General features: G+C 42.5%; 1 protein-coding gene across 1 annotated transcript in view; it reads left to right on the top strand.

Annotated features, from left to right (window-relative positions):
• lmtk2 (lemur tyrosine kinase 2) overlaps positions 1 to 20,412 on the top strand; it is a 41,764-nt gene extending 21,352 nt beyond the window's left edge. The window contains exons 7-14 of the mRNA XM_010874230.3: positions 1,295 to 1,425; positions 6,033 to 6,117; positions 8,983 to 9,104; positions 10,591 to 10,740; positions 10,931 to 14,042; positions 15,632 to 15,767; positions 16,414 to 16,680; positions 16,804 to 20,412. Of these exons, the coding sequence (XP_010872532.2) occupies positions 1,295 to 1,425; positions 6,033 to 6,117; positions 8,983 to 9,104; positions 10,591 to 10,740; positions 10,931 to 14,042; positions 15,632 to 15,767; positions 16,414 to 16,680; positions 16,804 to 16,832 (4,032 nt within the window). The 3' untranslated portion in view covers positions 16,833 to 20,412. The remainder of the gene's footprint in view (positions 1 to 1,294; positions 1,426 to 6,032; positions 6,118 to 8,982; positions 9,105 to 10,590; positions 10,741 to 10,930; positions 14,043 to 15,631; positions 15,768 to 16,413; positions 16,681 to 16,803) is intronic.
• Positions 20,413 to 20,470: the final 58 nt, after the last annotated feature.

A 20,470-nucleotide genomic window follows, 5' to 3' on the forward strand; every position in this document is an offset into this window, starting at 1 on the left:
AAGGGGACAGGACAACTTCACCACATCAAAGGGACAATGGACGGGGCCATGTACCGTCAAATCTCCTTCCTGAGATGTGTGCAAACACAGAAATGTCTGACCTCTGTGATTGCCAACAAGGGTTTTGCCACCAAGTACTCAGTCATGTTTTGCAGAATACTTATTTCACTCATTATAATGCAAATACATTTTTAACACTTTTGACATGCGTTTTTCTGGATATTTGTGTTGTTCTTCTGTCTCTCACTGTTCAAATAAACCTGCCAATAAAAGTATAGATTGATAATTTCTTTGTCAGTGGGCAAACATACAGAATGAGCAGGGGATTAAAAAAAATCCCTCACTGTATCTATGCTGTTTACACCTATGTTTGAAAATCGCAAATCATAACCGTAATTAAACTGTTCTTTCGTATTCTTGTGGATTTATATGGTATGTGTGTTCATATTGTAAACCAGTCTGAGTAAGTTGTGGTATGATTCCTAGTTAACCTACTGCAGATCTTGAAAACATAAACATTTTTCCTATTTTGAATGTGTGTAAAGGGCAGAGTATTCTGTCTGTTGGTAATTTTTATTGATTATTGTATTTTAAGCAGGTAGTAAAGCATAGTGCATAAGAAACCTGTTTATTTAGGGAAGGCAAATTCAAGCGAGGGTACAAAAACGAGAAATTTGGCAAATGTAAACCGAGGGTACAAAACGCACTACCCATTCCTGTGACCTGGACTTGCCTGTTACTAGCTCTTTCGGATCCTCTTTCTCGTTTCATAAGCAGTATATACCCAGCATGTAAATTAGCATCCATTGAAGAGTATACAGTGCTAGTTATCCTTTTGTGGTGTTTTATTTTATTTTGGTATAAATGTTTTTGGTGGTTGGCTGAGAATTGGCAAAACCATATATCACAATATATCAGGTGTTTGGCAAAGCTTTTGGCCTAGTCTGAGCATTTTGAACCTCCGGTCTAGAGACATGTCCTGGTTGTCCAGCTAGTGTTGTTGTTTGGTCTGATTTTTATTAGACAGCTGGGCTCTCATTTAGTTCCACTCCTCCATCCGCAGTAAAAACCTGCTGGGAAGTGTAGAGCTGTGTAGTAGAAGAGTGTACTGCCCCTGTGTGGCTGACTGCTTGCCCTTCACCTTCAGTCCGTCACTCACAAGTCCATTCATTTAACAGGAGCTTCAAGTTATGTTGTGTCTGTGTGACATTTGATATTTCGATGATGCCCAAGTGAATGTTGTTTTTGGCTTTGAAACTAATACACCACATGCTTGTTTGTGTCTCCGTTACAGGGGGACCTCAAGGGCTACTTGTCTCAGCAGGACTGGATGTTCCAAAATTCAGAGTTGCTGCAGCTGCAGAAGATGGCCTGTGAAATTGCTGCTGGTGTCTCTCACCTCCACAAACACAACTTTTTGCACAGGTAGCACTTTGGGCCTGGCACGCTTTATTATCGGTATTATTATTAATAATCCTAATTATGCCTGGGACACAAAGTATTAGGGCAGTGCCTTTAGATGCCAACCTACTGTATACTATTGTTTTAAGACAATTTATTAATGTATAGGTAATGTAAGTGCAGTGTGGTCAAAACCTTTGTAAGTCACCGTAGTCACACTCTCTAGGTCCTTGTGACTTAAATTCTGGGGTTTTGAAATGTTTTTGATTATTTCGGTCTGTCTTTGGAATTATCAGCAATTTGCTATTTTCAACATATAATGGAGAACCTATTACCCTGAGCAACTGTAGGTTAGCTTGAGCTGCCTTAATTTAGCCAATGTCCTGTCCACCTTGACCTATGCCTTTGCCCAATTCTGGGTTATGTACATGTCTTAATAGGTATTAATTTACTATATAATTTGAATCAACCTATTTTTGGATTAGGAATGTACTAGATAGGCTAGCTGGTTAACATTGGCCGCTCGCACATGTCCTTTGACCCTTATTGCCAACAAAGGCACTTACTGGAATCTCAGGAGAAGGCAGAGTAAAGAGCAGTTTTCACTGAATGGCATGATACCCAGACAGCCACCACAAACCTATATTGGGCCTCACCTTAAACTTGTCCTGGGGCTTTTCATTAAACTGAGGTGGTGGTTAAAGAGCTTGAGTAGGCTGCACCTAGACATAGTGTTTTCTGATAGCCTTTACTAGGATGCTTCTGTCATATTGCCCTCAAGGTTGAAGCCCTTCCCCAGCTTGTCTATAAACTTTAAAAGAGGCATAATATCAAATTTCCTCTGTGCTTTGCTTTGACCCAGCTTACTGAAGTGTGTTTCTAGTTATTGTCCTACTAGAAGACCCATGACCTTTGATGAAGACCCAGCTTTTTGACACAGTTTGACTTTGCTCCAGAATGCCTTGGTATCGTCCAGATGCCATGATGCCACACGTTCAAGGCTCCTGGTGCCAGAGGCAGTAAAGTAACTCCAAAACATGGATCTCCTACATGTTTGACAGTGGTTTTCTTTTCTTTGCAGATATTTTTTCTTTATATAGAGATGATGTGCATTACTAAAATGCTCTCATCTGTATGCACGCAATCGTCCCAGAAAGACTGTGGCATGTTCAGGTGTGTTTTGACAAATTGCAGTTAGGCTTTCTCCTGTGTATCTCTCAGCTGTGGGTCTCCTACCATACCCTTGCAGTTGGCAACGGATGGTGATTGTTGAAACTGTCATACCTTGTGTCTGAAGGTCAGCTTGAATCTGTGTAGCAGTTATTCTATGTGATTTGCTCACCATTTTAATAGTTCTTTGCTGCAATCTACCATCAGGGTTTCTCTTGCATCCAAGGATGTTGGCTACAGTGGCTGAGGCTGTTAACTTCAAGGTCTCTGGAGATGGACATATAACCTTGATTGTCCACACTCGGCTGAAGTCTTGTCTGACGTCCTCAGACAATTCTCTGGCTTTTAAATTTTCTCCACTCTCAATGTTTTACACAATCAATCAAATTTATTTATAAAGCACTTTTACATCAGCAGTACAAAACACCCAGCCTGAAACCCAAAGGAGCTAACAACAACATTGTTGGAGCACAGTGGCTAGGAAAAACTCCCTAAAAGGGGCTGAAACTTAGGAAGAAACTTAAGGATAAAGTAACACCTTTTCTATATTCAAACTGGTTTCGTGAGTGATTATCTTATTGCAGACACCTGCAATCCACCGAATATGAGTTCAATTCCAAAATAAATAAGAATCACATCAGTCCACTGCTAAAATGTGCCAATAATATTGTCCGGGCCATATTAAGATGTCTTTGTTAAATAAACTACGATTTTGTATGTTTATGTTTAACTGCAAATCAAAGCACTGCATATGTGGCTGCCAACATATTTTTTAATTGAACAGGTATTCCAGAAGAAATGCTGCATTATTTGAAAAAGGTGCAAGTGTGGTAATACTTTTGACCATGACACTGCTTATTTTTGAAAACTGAATAGATGGCATTATATAATGCATATTTACTTGTTCCTTAATTCACAACTGAAACTAGATATTAGCTTGCTTGATTTGTGCTGGTAGCCACTGATGAAGTCATGCAGGTCAAAAATGCCCAAGCAGGATAATTGTTTAGCAATCTTGCATAATGATTTCTAACTGTAAATTCATAGTATTTGCTGGAGAAACTAGATTTGGAATTACTGTAAAAGTAGTAGTAATCAGGGGTAGCACAAAGGATTTGGTTTAATTAAAAGTTGTACAAATATTTCTGTCATTTTACTGGCAGGCAGGGTTACGTTAATTATTTTACACTCCTCCTAATATTTTTGGGGCCATGAAGATTTTCTCTTCTGTCATCGTTCTCTAATGAAGTAATGTTCTTAGGGTAACATGCGGTTCTCAGCTCATTCATGGGCTTTGTTCTGCACACTCAGAATAAGCTTAAAGGACTCCACTTACCCAGCTCCCACACACTGCCAGTGTCAATTTTCAGCTTGGTCGTTGATTCTGCTCTTTGCATGCAATGGGATAGCCTCATCGGCAGTTTTGTTATTCTGTATGACAACACAATGGGAGCTCTACTGTGAGATTTCTCTTTTAACAGAGTTGTAATGACAGTTATTTTTTTATTAGGTGGCAAATGTGTACACAATACAGCGGTGGGCTGTGGCGAGCATGGAGTCGCAAAGCCAACCGCGTGGAGCTGTGACATGACCTGGGACTGTAGCCAACTCTCCGGGTCTATGGTCTAATTGTAGGTCTTTGTGATGATGTGATAGCCACAGCAATATGTCACAGCGAGTAGGTAGGGCTGAGATGTTTACTTTAAAGTAGGTTTGAAGAGTTAGCCAGCTTATTTGTGTAAATTCTCTGAAGTAATGTACAATTCTTAATGCAATATAAATTGATTCAATAACCAGACACCAATATCTGAGTTGAGCTTACTTATTGAACTAATGCTTAAAACACTAGTTATTTCTGGTATCAAAGTTAAACCTGCTTTGTGATGCATCTTCTAGAGAATCACTCTTGACACCATAACAACACTGGGTAAAAATAGCATGTAGGGCAATGACAGGAAGTGGTGCATGACAGTTTTTCAAACAATGACAAACATGGGCTTTGAAAAAGCTCTGATTTTTTTCTCTTTGTTTTTTATGCTTCGAGGACCTATTTGAATAATTATATTTTACCAAATTGCAATCTGTTGTGACATCAAGATTAGCAGAATATTTTTTTATTGTATGGTATTTTGTATGGTATTTGCTCTCCGCGAGGTCACCAGTCTGTTGACATATCCACACCAATCACACCAAACAGTCTTCAGGCCACTGGTGTGCACCGTCTCACATCTTTTGCCTTGTAGGGATAAGACGTTGGATCTGACTCTCTCTGTGACCCGCCAGCATTACTATAATGCACAGCACTAGCCAACTGCAGGGAACAAGTCGGGCCAGGAGGGGTTTAAAATATCTCTGCATTTATCTTGCCAATGTTTCAGGGAGCCTGACAGTAGCTCCCGAGGAGTGCAAGCACAGACCACTAGTGTCAGCGATGTCCTCCGATAGACAGACTTAAAGAGACACACGCTTGGAATGGGTGGATGGGAGAATGTTGCCAGGGCAAAAAGGAAACCAAAGCCTCTCCCTCCATAAGGGTCCCGATTGAATGAGCTGCCATCTGTCTGCTCGGACTGTCCTGGGTCTTTTCGCCCTCTTCTGGCCATCCCTCTTTAGTGCTATTAAATGCTATTCTGCCCTGCTATAAGTGTCCTTCCCTGGGAACAATATCCTGGTGCTGTGTGAGTGAGTGGGAAAAGCTCCAGCATCAGTGATTTTGTTGCTAGGGGTGGAGCAGAAGCAACTGAAGGCTGTTTGTTTCCCCTATTGATTCAAGCCATGTGCTTAAACGTGGGGCAATCTAAAACCACTCACTAGTCCTGAGTCTTTGTCTGGCTCTGTCCAGTCCTGGGTCCTTGGTGGCGTTAGAGGTAGTCTGAAGGGGTCTTCAATCACCTGTAAGACACAACGGTCATTCTAAATAGCTTGGTGTGAGGCTGGCGCTTCAGTAGGATCACTTAAATATATATTTTTAAATGTATTATTTATTAGCATGTTATTTTCATCAGTTCCATCTTTGTTATCATATGAGTGAGGGTAACGACACTGTTATGAGTGTTGTATACTTCTGATAAAGGCTTTGTCTTCAGGAACTACAGTTGTTTCTTTTCCATCTCACCAACGACGAAAACGTCAGACTGAGCAAATGATGGCCATTTCTTGACTGTCGGGGTGTAGACCAGTGTTTTCCAAATGCAGTCATCTAACCCTCAATGAGGGACATCTGGTTTGTCTTCGGCTACAAAAAGAACTGTTAGGGTTACTTGATGCCCGGAATTGGGTTACACTGGTCTAAAGACTCAGCTGGACCTGTTGATCCTCATGAGAATTAACTAAACTAACAATTTATTATTTGCAGCCTTTTGAACCATTCTGCTGTTTGATGACCACAGAAGACTAGATTAAATATGCATAAAGATGTTTTGATAATTTCTAATAATGTTCTCCTCTCCCTCCTCTCACAGGGACTTAGCCCTGAGGAACTGTTTTCTAACCGCAGACCTGACCGTCAAAGTGGGAGACTATGATATCGGCCCTTACAGATACAAGGTACCAGCACAGTTTTTAGTGGGTCATTTCTTACATAAAAGCCCCAAAAGTGTCTCTGTATGGGGACAGGTGTTTTGTGTAGCCCTTTAAAGAAAATACATTTAGGACAGTATTGTGTATGGGAACCGTATGGACCTGTTTAACTTTAGCACTGTTAAACGCTGAATTGAATTGATTGAAAAAGGTTCGGAGAACCTACTTTTTGGAATGCCATTCTGATTTTGCACTGGGATTAGTTTTTTACTTGCAGTTTGAATCCTCTAGATCAGTGGTATTCAATTCTTACCCTGTGAGGTCTGGAGCCTGCAGATTTTTTGTTTTACCTCATTAATTGCACCCATCTGGTCCCTGATTAGAAGGTTTCAATGGAAAGAAATGGAGTAGAAATGGCTTTGAGTTCCGGATTTGAATGCCCCTGCTCTAGATGGAGTAGTGTGTGATGATGATGATGATGATGATGATGATGACGATGATGGGAAGCATGTTTCTTATTAGACAGGTGATTGTTTACATTGTTAGTGCATGCATGGGCTATCATTGTCTAGTCTTGATTGTAGGCTTTGCCTTTGGAGTCTGTTGTTGGTGTCTGACAACATGAGAACAAAAGAAGTGCCAATGCATGTTCTGCTGGCCATCATGAGGCAGATGAATCTGAAATACTCATTTGGAGACAGCACTAAAACATTCAGCGTTCCCAGATCAAATGTTTGGTACGTCAAGAAGAAAGGCTCAGCAGTTGTAAATGACCTGGGTGACCAAAAAACCAGATGGGGAGAAACTGTCTGATCAGGAACACTTTCCGGGAGGTGAGCTTGTCAGCATTGACCATATGTACAGGTCTTCACCACAGCAGGATGGCCTAAAAAGTACCTGAAGAGGCTGCAGAGATCTGGATTCTTTTTTAATTTTTTTTATGGTGAAACAATGACCTACAATTACTAATGATAGTAAGAGGAAAGTGCATGAGAAATTAAAGGTACTGACACAACTATCTCATGTGGAATACAGAAACAAGGTTTTTCCAACTACTTCTAGAAGGTGCTAATAATATTCTATGGGCCATTGTAGGATTGTTTTGTGGAATAAGCTAAGGTTTAGTACATTATTCCAATTTAGTGGTGCAAACCAAAGAAAACCATGCAGATTTAAATGGATTTTCAACTGTTATTTGTTGAAGAAATGGTGCGTTGTTTGAGTTGAGTGCCAGGGTGAAGATCCTTTTGGGGACAACTGTACAGTGAATGGGGTGTCATGAAAGTATGTCTGTCACTTAAGCTTGGCGGAGGCCAATGCTAATAAAGCTTCATAGTGGAGAAACCTTCCACAACAACAGACAGAATTGTGTGCCCCTTTCGTAAAACAAGCTTCGTGTTGGCTAGCTCTCAGTAACTTAAGCTGCACACTGCTCCAAATGATTAATCTGTGTTTGTAACTCAGGGATCACAATCCACCCCTGTCTGTTTATATAGCCTACAACTGTGGTGTCTGTGCTTATCAAAACATGATGGTCCTCCAGAAAGGGGACATATTTCAGAGTTAGGGAACTGCTGTGGATCTTAAAACAGCACGGGCTTGGCCTGCCACACTGTGTGACAGGGCACAGGTAAGGCAATGTTTTTTGTCTTCCTGGACAGATGTATTTTTTTCCCCGAACCGCTTCTGCACCGTCTTAACTGCAGGTCTGAAAGGTCCTTTTGGGTTTACAGTAGCATCCATATTTCTTTGTTTCTAGTGGTCGGACACAGTGGATAGGTTGAGCCAACACATCCGTTTCTGACACACCATAAGGGCTGTTGACTTGTCTGACTGTTGAACATGGGTTTGGGGTTTGCAGTAACACAAGTTACGTACCATAAACCGATTCAGGTGGAAAGAACTGTTCATCTTGCAGTTCACCTTCATATGAGGAGAGCATAGTGGTGTCGAGAGCCCAGATCACTGTGGCGACGAGCTTGTAGGCCCTCTTTGAGGGATTGAAACACTCCTACTGAGACACATGGCTTGGTCCCATTGACAGGAACTTTTGGGTAGGGCACAGAAGGGAAGCCAGCAGAGGTCCTACAGGAGGCATGTGGGAGAACCTAAATGCCAACACAGTCTAGAACTGACACACCCCGAAGAGGGTTTTTGGAGGACTGTGGGATGCTCCAAACATTCCAGGAAGACTGGCATGAAGTGCCCGCTGCCCATTTGGCTATGAGCAGCCTCATTCCCTCGTAGCGGGCCTGCTCTCTGCTACTCCGCTGTGCCAAGTGATCTCCAGTTTCTCTGCAGCGTGTTTGGTCACGTCCTGCTGATCCTCAAGAAGGTTGTGGGGGATGGTATCCTGCCTGCCTCAAGTGCCAGATCCCTGCCCGGGGAGAGGGGGGGCTTGACAGCCTGGCCAGAAGGAATGATAGAGTCATCGTTTCTGTCAGATGACTGTGAAAAGCCTGTCAGACAGCCCCATGGAGCTCCAGTCAGGATGCTGGGAAGAGTGTACCTCGGGTCTTTCCGGGTTCTTCTATTTACAGTGGGGCAACAGTGTCATATTGGTCACTCCAACTAATGCCTGTCGTGGCTCTGGAATTCCCTGTGGGGATGTCCATTAATTTGCCTGTGTTTTTATATTCAAAACAAAAATGGGGGTTAACTAGCATAGTGGCTAGCAGGTAATCATATTTTTTTATACGCATGTAAATACAAGCTTGTGTGTGTACACATGTCGTTTTGTGTGTTACTGTCTGTAATTTGTAATATACATGTAGTTTATTTGATTTCCCTGTATGTTAAAACTGACTCCCATACATGTTTATTAATATTGTTTTCTACGTTTAATCCTATGAATTTCCCGTGCTTGACTCTGTGCCCCTCATGTTGTCACAGGAGGATTACATCATCACAGAGGACGACGTGCCTGCACCCCTCCGCTGGATGGCCCCAGAGTTAGTTGGCGAGCGCCATGGGGGTGTGGTCACCCTGGATCAGACCAAGCCTGGGAATGTGTGGTAAGTGCCTCCATAGGGTTGCAAATCTGTCAGTAATTTAATGAAGTTATAGGAAGTAGTTTTGGTAATTGAGAGGTAGTCGATGGTCAACTTCTTCCTCAGTTACCCTTGCAACTCTTCCAACGGTCATCTGTTCTCAATACTTCCAACAGCTTGGCCCAAAAACATTTACAACCTATGCAGAAAACAGACAGGAAACAGGACAGGCAATATGTATACAGCCCCACACCTGGGTTCTCTGATTGGCTCTTCTTAATCAAACCGACCAAGAGTACTACATTTTCAATCCAGCAGAATCTTCAGTAGATACTCGGACGGCTCATCATTTCTGGCATGGGGTTGTCTAATCACAACGCCTCACAATGTATCTTAAGAAACATTGGCTGCGGTTGGACAGTGTTTGGTTTCCATACCTTCATACCGTTCATGCATCATGCCAGGATATACAGTGCTCTCAGAAATTATTCTGACCCTTTTACTTTCTTCACATTTTGTTGTGTTATAGAGTTATTTTCTAATTGCATATTTATTTTCGCAATCAAGCTACTAACTACCTGATAATGACAAACCAAAACACTTTGTAGAGGAGGAGCCTTTGGCGGTGATTACAGATTCAAGTCTTTTTGGGTATGCCTCAACCAGTTTTGGTGATCACAGATTCAAGTCTTCTTGGGTATGCCTCTACCAGTTTTGGTGATCACAGATTCAAATCTTCTTGGGTATGCCTCTACCAGTTTTGCACACCTGGATTTGGCCAGCTTCTCTCATTCTCTGGACTCTGTCAAATGTTTTGCCTTTTCCTGTGAATTTGCACTTTAATTATCAATCTCTTATTTTCTTTGTGTCTGGTCCTGAGTCAGCACACAACTTCAGGGGTTTGTGTGAGTAAGACCGCCTAACAAAACCGTGGCACTGGACACAATTTTCATTGGTCTTGTTCCATGTGCACTTGTCGACTTGACCTTGTGTCTTGCCAGGTGGAAGCTCCTGTGTCTGGATAGAGGAAGAGTGGGACCTATTCTACTCATATTTGTAACATTACACCTCTTCATCCAAATTTTCCCATTGAAATTCAAACAAGACTCTGATCTTTTATCTGGTGGTATCGCCCATTCATCCATTGACATCATCCATTCAGTGAGGGGTGATTAGTGCCTGGGTACTGATTAACACCTGCCTGTCTACCAATGCCAAGTGGCATGTGATTATGGTGGATTGGGTAAACAACGGAAAACAATTTAAAATACAGCCATATAGGAAAGGTCATGGAAGGAGGACTGTGTAGCTTTCAAAATGTATTAAAATTAAAACTCAAATGCTACTTGGCGTAGGCTTGGCGGTTCTAGAACTCTGCACACCCCCCCCAACTCTCATTCAGCATTTAATTACAGACCGATGTTCCCACAATGCATACAGGTACAGCTTGTCATGAGAGTCCTAACAATCATTACACCAGTTAATGTTTCTTTGATCTCTGTCTTTGCAGGGCTCTAGGAGTAACTCTGTGGGAGCTCTTTGAGAACACTGCCCAGCCCTACCCTCATCTGTCCGACCGCGAGGTTCTAAACCACGTCATCAGGGAACAGCAGATAAAACTGTTCAAACCACAGCTGGAGCTGCCCTATTCAGACAGATGGTCAGTCCATCTCTTCCAAACCATTTTACACATGACGCTGTCTGGATCTTGTTGAAATATACATTTCATTTATGCAGTGTGTTCTGAATTGCTAAACGAGCTTTAACAGAAGTTATTGCGTACCATAGAATGAAACGATGTGTTCTGTTATCTAGGGGTTTTTATTGAGTAGGTCTCTCTCCATGTGCAGGTATGAGGTGCTACAGTTCTGCTGGCTAACTCCCGACAAGCGAGCCACGGCCGAGGAGGTCCACCGGCTGCTCACCTACCTTCGTATGCAGGGCCAGAAGGATGTGGAGGATGACTTTGAACAGCGCTGGGACTTGCTGAAACCCAACCCTCTCACGCGCCAGACCACTGTCAGCCACTCCTCCTTCCCTATTTTGGAACAATTTGCAAACGACGCCCTGCGGCCTGAGGCGGATGAGGTGCTCACTGTCACCGAGACCAGCCGTGGCCTGAGCTTTGAGTATGTGTGGGAAGCGGCCAAGCATGACCATTATGACAGTGGCAGTGGCCGTTCGGCCATGGACACCACCCTAAACTACCACAGCATGTTCTTCCCTGTGCCCAGCGAGGACATCCAAGCCCATTTCCCTGACCCTGCGGTCCCAAGGATAGGACACACTGACAGCAGTAACACCCAGTCAGCAATTCCTGGGATACTTCCCGTATTTGATGCTCACAAACCAGTCAATGGGAACGAGTACTACATCCAGTTGGAGGAGCAGGGGGAGAGCACTGTAGATGCGAAGGAGAACAGTCCAGAAGAGGGTATAGAATCTGACAAGCAACAGTATGTCACCCTACAAGATGTCCACTTGGACGAGACTAGCACCGACGCAGATTTCTTCCATCGCAGCATTGACTCAAAAGACTCATTCTTGCAAGACAGCCACATCTGGTCATCCAGTGAGCATGACAGTCCCTATCACACTAACATCTTCAGTGAGGGAGGCTCTAAACAGGACTCCGATTCCTGGAACAGGGGCGTCATGGAGCTTCCAGAACTTAATGGAAACAGTCTCCAGAGAGGGGAGTCTGTAGAGGGGCAGGCCCAGGGAACAGAGAAAAACTTTGGAGAATATTTTTTAGGGGAGCATCGTTCAGAGGCAGTACTCCAGGACTCTCTAGAGGAAGTGGAGGAGGTAGCGCGGACCCCTGACGTAAAGAGGCTTCTGAACCCTGAGAAACTAGTAGATAATTTCCTGTTCCTTAAAGAGAAGAGCCTGATGAAGGAGGGCTCTTGTTTATCAGGGGAAAGTAGTGAACAACATTACTTTCTCAAACCTGGTCTGACCCATGTCCCAGAGCACAGCTTCAAAATGAACTCTTGGGATACTGAGACGTTAGATAACTTAGACTTTGTCGGGATTTCCATCAAACCTATAGAGAGCCACACATCCCCAGCAGAGGAGGACATTTTTGACTTCATGAGTCCAAGTTTTGTGGATTTCCTGCAACCTGTATCAGACTCTAAAACACTGGTGCCTTCTAAAACATTGGTTACAGGAGACAACTGTCAAGACAAGCTACCAGTTAGAAATGGCTCCATCAGTGAAGACTTCGGTTTGCTCCAGCAGTCTTCCAATGCAGGGATGGAACCTGCTTCTGACTCTACCTCTAAGAGGCCTGAAGTCCTTGTTGTTAGTCCAGCAACTAGCCACCAGCCCCCCTTTCTCCTTTCTGAAAGTGCCACTACAAACCCCCTTTGCATGGATGCCAAAAACCCCAGTCTTGAAGACAGTCTCGGGGCCTCAGAAGATGACCGTTTTGAATCCATAGGAACCAAAGAATCCCCTGCCTACCTACTTAGTCTTAGCTCTTCCCCAGTCATTGCCAGGGAGATTGCTGTTGACAATGGCCTGATTAGCGAAGGCTTGACTAGTGACGATCTGTTGAGCAACCTGGTTGAAGATGATACAGAGGCAGAAATAAACACTTCCCTATCTGAGCAAGAACATGACAACTACCATGTTTTGGAGGACGATGGCAGGTCCTCTCTGTTAGTGTCCGGTCCGTCTATGGACCAGATCAGCCAAGACAGCCTTCTGGAGGACAGCATTTCCACCACTCTTCACACCGTCGACAGCTCGGCTGAGACGCCTGACTCTTTGGACTCTCTGCACATCATACAAGTTCCTGTCGAAGAGCTGAACACCCCAGCCACCCCTCAGAAGCTTCAGCCCCCTTACAAAACAGCTGACAGTGGTTATGAGACAGAGAACCTGGAGTCTCCAGAGTTTAATTCGCAGCCCGTTATTAAAGAACACTCTCCAGAAGAAACTGGGTTGAGTTTGACAGAGGAACAGGAGGAGCCAGCAACTGCTACCTTGCTATTTCCACCTGAAATAATAGTCACAGAGGTAGAGAGTGTGTTGAATCCTCAGGATGAGGATGTCAGTGAGGACCATCCGGTAGAACCCATAGCTCCTGGCAAAGAACCTTTCATGGGAGGAAACTATAGAGACTCTGCCTATTTCTCAGACAATGAATCAGAGCCCGAGAAGAAGTGTGAAGACGTCAACTCGCTGATTAGCGATGCCTGTGGCAGTGTTTCAGGTTGTCCAGCTATTCTTCCTGAAGTAACAGAGGAGTCACAGCAGGAGTCTTATCTTATTTCAAAATCCCTGGTTAATGACGAAGTTGAGGAAACAAAACATCAGACCATGGAAGGTACAGGTGTTCCTGAGTTATTCCTCACCACAGACTGGGAAAAGACTGCACCTGTGTTAATTGATGGCAATGTGGAGACTGGGACAGAGGAGTTCTACCCTGGCGTCAGGGCTTCTAGTCATTTCGAATCCAGTGGAACTTCCACAGTGGACCTAGAAAAGCCTACATTGCCTGTGGTTGCAACCTCCGCTAAACCCTCGCATGAATGCATACCGGTCCATGCTAAACTAACCAGGACATATGCCAGCGAGATCACCCCCAAGCTTAAGGAGCCTGATATGGAGGGGAGGTACCTGGGCAGGCAGGACGACTCGGTTGGGGACAGGCAGATGGACGGAGAGGAGGCTGATGAAGAGGATGAAAACAGCGACGACTCATCTGATGACATGCGGGCTTACCGGCTACACAGCTCCAGCTCGGACAGCGAGGATGACACGGTGCATCCGGTGCCCGTCATAGTCTCGGACAATAGTAGAGCGCAGAACCTCAGGAGCCTGTTGAAGCCCACCTCGCTGAATGTCACCTCCAGCAACAAACCGTTCATGTCACCAGGGGGCAGTGATGCTGACAGTGCCCGGAGAGCGGTGTCATTCTTTGATGATGTCACGGTTTACCTTTTTGACCAGGTGAGGTACCTTGGTATAATTTGAAATTATTGCCTATTAAACATTTATCAGACTAACCGACAGATGTGGAATGCTGTTTTGGCCGGGACTTAAATGATTGCACGTCATTCAATAGTTACATTTTGTCCTAAAAAACAATGGTTACGTCTGTTTTAGTTGATGGTCGTGTTAAGAACCTGTTCAAGCAATGCACAAGTAGTTTATCTGCTATATGTTAGCTTTTACTTGGGCCAGCAGGGCTTGTAGGCATTACCAGGTGAGGTAATCACCTGGAAAGCATTTCCAACCGTCTTGATGGAGTTCCCACATATGCTGAGCACTTGTTGGCTGCCTTTCCTTCACTCTGAAGCCTAACTCATCCCAAACCATCTCAACGGGTTTATGATCAAGTGATTGTGGAGGCCAGGTCATCTGACGCAGCACCATCACTTTCCTTGTTCAGATAGCCCATACACAGCCATGAGGTGTGTTTTGGGTCATGGTCCTATTGAAAAACTGTCCCACTGAGTGCAAACCAGATGTGATGGCGTATCGCTGCATAATGCTGTGGTAGCCATGCTGGTTGTGTGCTTTGAAATGAATCACAGACTGTGTCAGCACTGTCACACCTCCACGCTTCACTGTGGGAACCACACATGCAGAGCTCATCAGTTCACCCACTTTTTGTCTCACAAAGACACGGCAAACCAAATATTTCTAATTTGGACCGAAAGAACAGATTTCCACCAGTCTAATGTCCATTTCTCATGTTTCTTGGCCCAAGAAAGTCTGTTATTGGTGTCCTTCGGTAGTTCCTTCAGTATTTCTTCCCTGTGGTTGTCCTCATGAGAGCCGGTTTCATCATAGCGTTGGATGGTTTCTAGTTCTTGAAATTTTTCAGATTAATTGATCTTTATGTCTAAAATGTATGATGGACTGTCTTTTCTCTTCGCTTATTTGAGCTGTTCTTGCCATGATATGGACTTCTACTGTACAGACATGATGACGGTCTTCTGTATACCAACCCTACCTTGTCACAAAGCAACTGATTGGCTCAAACAAATTAAGAAGGGAAGACATTTCCCCAAAAATAACTTTTAACCAGCCACACCTGTTTATTTTATTCCAGGTGACTACCTCATGAAGCTGGTTGAGAGATTGCAGTGTGCAAAGCTGTCATCAAGGCAATTGGTGGCTACTTTGAAGAATCTAAAATATGAAATGTATTTCGATTTGGTTTCCACTTTTTTGGTTACTACATGATTCCAAGTGTTATTTTACAGCGTAGAAAATAGTATACATAAAGAAATTCCCTTGAATGAGTAGTTGTGTCCAAATGTTTTACTTGTACTGTATTCTCCTAGTACCTTGCATAACATGTTATAACACAGTGGATATTAAGTCACTCCTCCCTTCTCTGATGCGTGATATAAGTATATTGCCCTACTCCCACTTGAATGTGATTCCCCGTCACTAAATTCCTTAACGTGTTCATATTTGTTTTGTTATACTATCACTTGTAATGCATACAGTATGTCACAGTGATTCATTACAGTGTCATGATGCTTAACTTTGGACTTATTCATACACATTGGTCTGCCCACCTTTAGGAGACCCCCACTAAGGAGCTGGGCGACCATTTGTCAGGCTCCAACAGCCAGGTGTCAGAGGTCAGCAGCCCTGTGCCCCCTGCCAGTTACCTGAACAGATTCGCCAACTCCACAGAGAGCTCCACAGATGAAGAAGGTAGCAGTCATCATGTTACTGCCAACATCTGTCAGCATTATCAAGGCAGAATCTTAAAGACAACAGACTTTAGTTTTAGGTTTTCCATGTTTTCTTTCAAATGACAATATATAGATAAACATTTCTAGATGTATCTATTTAAGGAAACGTTCATTGGCCAGCCTGTAAATGTTCACCATGGTCAAGGATTTTTAGGATAAATATTTATATATTTCACACCAAATATTTACTTCCATTTAATAAAAAAATATGTGTAAACGCAAAATTTTACTTTATCCGACTTACAGTTCACATAAGGAAGTCAGTCCATTGAAATAAAGGCACAGCGCCCTACTCTTTGGATTTTACAGGAATAAAGATATGTAGGGAGTCCCAGGCAACCAAAGTATATGACACTGTAATATATGCAAAAGTGAATACCAGTACTGAAATACAGAGTTGCATTATAGACGTTTCAGTACAGTTGATTTTGCAAGGTTCAATGGCTATGTGAATTTCCTGGATACTGATGGTACATCTCAATCCAGAGCATCTCAAACATGCACGGTGTTTAAAAAGTCTTATAATGAATACATTCATCACAAACACCTAAGTTAGTGTTACAAAGTTGTGTACAGCCTTTTTCATTGTCTCTGTTTCTGCACAGGGGGTGGGTTTGAGTGGGATGACGACTTCTCGTCCCCGGAGCCCTCCGCGTACCTCTCCAAAGCAGCCATGGACCTGGCCGTGTCCAATGCCACATCGCCATCGTCTGCAGCCACGCGCTACTTCTCCCCTCCCCCACACGGGGGTCGTGCCCCAGAGCCCAGCTGGAGCAGCTCAAACTCAAACTACTCCCGCTTCTCCATCTCACCGGCCAGCATCGCCAGCTTCTCGCTCACGCATCTCACCGACTCAGATATTGAACAAGGAGGCAAGTAGGAGTACGCGCACACTCACACACATTACAGACATGCATGTTACCCCGAAATATTGGCCTCTCTTTATTTAATAGGGTCCCTCTGATCCTGTAACTGTTCATTTGTTGCCCCCTCAGGAAGCAGTGAAGAAGGAGATAAAGACTAAGGTACAGATGGGAGGGCCGTTTCTCTCCACTCTGTGGCATTTGGACCTACAACCTTTTACGATGTCAGGTGAATGTATGAGGGCTTAATAAACGGAGTCAAGCCTGACAGGTGGACACGCAGCACGGTGTTATGAAGACCATGGATGCTTCTCTTCTCAGGCAGAACTGCCCACCCCCCAGGGATGGTCATTATGAGGACTAAAAAACGGCAACACCACCCATCCTCCTCGACAAAACCTCCCTCCCTTCTTTGAATGCGTCTTTGCAAATAACACTGATGATTAGACAAGGCTCATTCAGGCCTCTGAGGCTCAGCATTTCTCCCTCTTTTTTTCTTGTTCTTTTCACTGTTTAGAGACTTGTTGAGCACCTCTTCCTGATTTATTTTTTTTGTTCTTGCTTAATGACTCTGTCACCAAAAAATGACTGACTTTTATTTTATAGCCCTAAACTATTGATATAAGCACTGAAAAGTGGCTGCTCTTGCAGATTGTATCTGCTATAAAAATGGAAATATAAGCTATTTGCATCAGGCAGATTTGAACCCCAATGCCTATGGGTTTGACACTGCTCAGAAACACTGTTTATTAGCTTCTTTGCTAAGTCTTTATTCAACTGTAACAGTAGTTGCCTTTTGAAACTGTTTTTTGTCTTGTCAGATATACTTATTCATTGTGAATGCTTCGACAGGAATGGTAAGGAATAGCAGAGGTATATTAGGAATTTTAAGAACCAAGTTTTGATGATTGACTGATTCACAGCCCACATCCAATCTGTGTAATTTTAATGACAGTCACTTCTTGCTCAGTTGCTATAGGAACAGTCAGTTTTATGTAACTTTGTCAGCAACCGGAAACCATACAACTCACAGTTCATATCCATGTAAAAGAAGTTAACTTCCGTTGAACTCCCATCTATATTGTATAATACAACATTGTCACAAGTCATTGTTTGAATTAGCAGTATGTTAATTAATTTGTTCAAAGGCTTTTGCAGTTATTACTGTGCCACTCAAGGAATCAAATGATAAAGAAGTTTAACTTCTTTACTCGGGACTGCGTTTGCATCTAGAGACCTAGAGAGTAAAAGAGTTGTTTAAAACATTAGAATGTAAGATAAATTGTTGTTTTTTGAAATGTGCAATTAGTTTCTTTTTATCAGACTACATTTTTGCAAGAGTTCAGGAGTCACTGTGGAATCACTATCCCAAAGGCTGTTCCAAATGGCTCCCTGTTCACACAATACAATATAGTGGCCTATTTCTGACCAGAGCCTTGGTCTAAAGTAGTTTACTATAAAGGGGAAATGGCACCATTTGGGACATTGACCATTTCTCTGGATGGCTGCAAGGGTATTACAGTAACTCAGCCAGAACTCACCAATCCCCCAGTTGTCATTGAAGTGTCTCCTAAGACAGACACTTTCTTCTTTTGTTTGGTTTACTATGTCAAACCAGTAGGACGCAGATACTGTCATACAGGTTATACCTTTTCATACAGGTTATTCTCCTTAACAACTATACAGCCGTGAGTTAGAGAATAGCTTCAGAGTAGTCCACATTGCCATATCATCTCTCTCACGGTGGCCCACTCAGCACTCTCCCATATGATTTGCTGGACATAATTTTGGTGTGCAGTAAGCCTTGGTCTGTGCACCACCATGATCATTTGATGTATATAAACATTATGATTCAGCTTGATCAGCAAGGCAAGCTTGACGTTATGTTCATGTAGCATAGTTTAAACACAGTTCTTCCAGACTCAGTGGGTTCAAGAAATTAAATAATGTAACTCTTGCTTTAGTTAATTAAGGTTTCCAATTGATTTTTGTATTTGGTGATGTTATTTGAAGAAGTCATCAATGAAATTCTCAACTTCGGCAGCACTGTATTTTAGACAGGGGCCAGTATTCAATCAGATCAAGGATTAATAGGAAATTGCCAACAACGGAATACCTATAGCTGGTGTTTTGACTGTGTCTAAGGTGTTACTACTTTAGAGCTCTCAAATAGGCAACAGCTTCTTGTGTGATTGTCACAAAACCACACTTATCTACTGACAGTTGAAGTTTAAAATGAGGTAGTGCAGGCTGTATATCATATTAATGACCCTCAAATTGGAAATGATTAAACATGTATATCAGCCAACATCAGGGATGTGCAATTGGTGGCCCGTGGGCCCTTTTAATTACTTATGAACTCTTTTGTAGAATACACAATGTACATTTCCTAAATTTGGTTGTGCATCTAGTTATGCATCAGCAGGTAAGTAACAGTGAATTAGCCAGCGTTTGCTTAAAAAAAGTTGTTTGATCAATTAGTCTGGCCACATTATTGTCCTCCTCTGTTCACATACTTAAAAAAAACTGCAAAAACGATTGCATGGCAAAACGGGTAGAATTGCAGGAAACTCGAAAGGAAAAAAAAAAGTACAATGTTTTTGATGTGGGTGCGTGTGATGAGTTGTGATTTATTTTGCCCAGCCACCACTCACCAAGTTGCCCATCCCTGGCCTAGGTGGCAGAGACTGCATTGGATTACCACTAATGTGAACTGGTGTATCCCATGGCAACATAGCCTGACCAGTTTACAGCACACGTCTGAATTTGACAACTCTGATCCTGGTCTGGATTAGACTCACCCTAAACAACCACAATGCAGATGTATTTTACAGTGGATCTGATTGAACTGTGCCCAAGGTGGACCTCTGTATAACCAGCAGCCTGGGCTTTGTTTCAGTAAAACTTGAAAACCTGATGTTTTATTCTACAGTATATACATTTGCTTAATCTTGCACATTTGAGAAGTGTAACTTAAAGGGGAAGTTGTCCTATTTTTACGTAACTTTATTTTCACTCTGTGCTTGCAGGTTTTCTCCCTTTGTAAGAGACAATTGGTTGTCATAATAGCATGAGCCCTGGTGATAAATGCAGTATGAAAATGTCATTCTAGATAATGTTTCCACATTGATTTTCTAACTGCCATAAACCCATGTTTGAATGATTCTGTTTAGAAAAAAAAAATGCAAATAAGGGTTAATGGGTCAGTGGGTTTGTTTTCAACAACAGCGTTATCTGAAAACCGTTTTTCAGGTTGATTTGTTTTGAAGAGTTATACATGATAGGACACATTTTCCTAATGCTTGTCCATGGAATGAAATCAGCTGCAAGAGAGAATTTTTAGAGGATTAAATACAACAACAGAAAGTGAGAATAATGCAACATGTAAATAAAAATTGATTTTAAAAAGTAGGGGAACTTCCCCTTTTAATGTTTTACTGTACTGATGTATATAAATGTTAAATTTGTCTGTAAATGGGAATGATGTAATCAAGTCCTAGGTATGAGGTTTAATTTTGTAATTTAAACCTTAATTGAAAAAAAAGTGCAACATATCAAATTAAAATACAACGAACCGGTTAAATTAAAGACACACAAGAAACAGTCTGTCCTTTAAACTTGTACATTTAAAATGTGTAATATTTTTACTTAATATTGATGATAATCATGCTTAGTGTGTTTGAATGAAAAGTTTATAATTACACTGTTTAATATGGAAATAAATGCAAATGTACTTCTATAGATTGTGTCTGATTGCTGAACATCCTACAACTAGCCCTACTTATTTACTGAAATACTG

The sequence above is a fragment of the Esox lucius genome, chromosome 11 (assembly GCF_011004845.1).
Source record: "Esox lucius isolate fEsoLuc1 chromosome 11, fEsoLuc1.pri, whole genome shotgun sequence".
In the NCBI taxonomy this organism is placed as follows: Eukaryota; Metazoa; Chordata; class Actinopteri; order Esociformes; family Esocidae; genus Esox; species Esox lucius.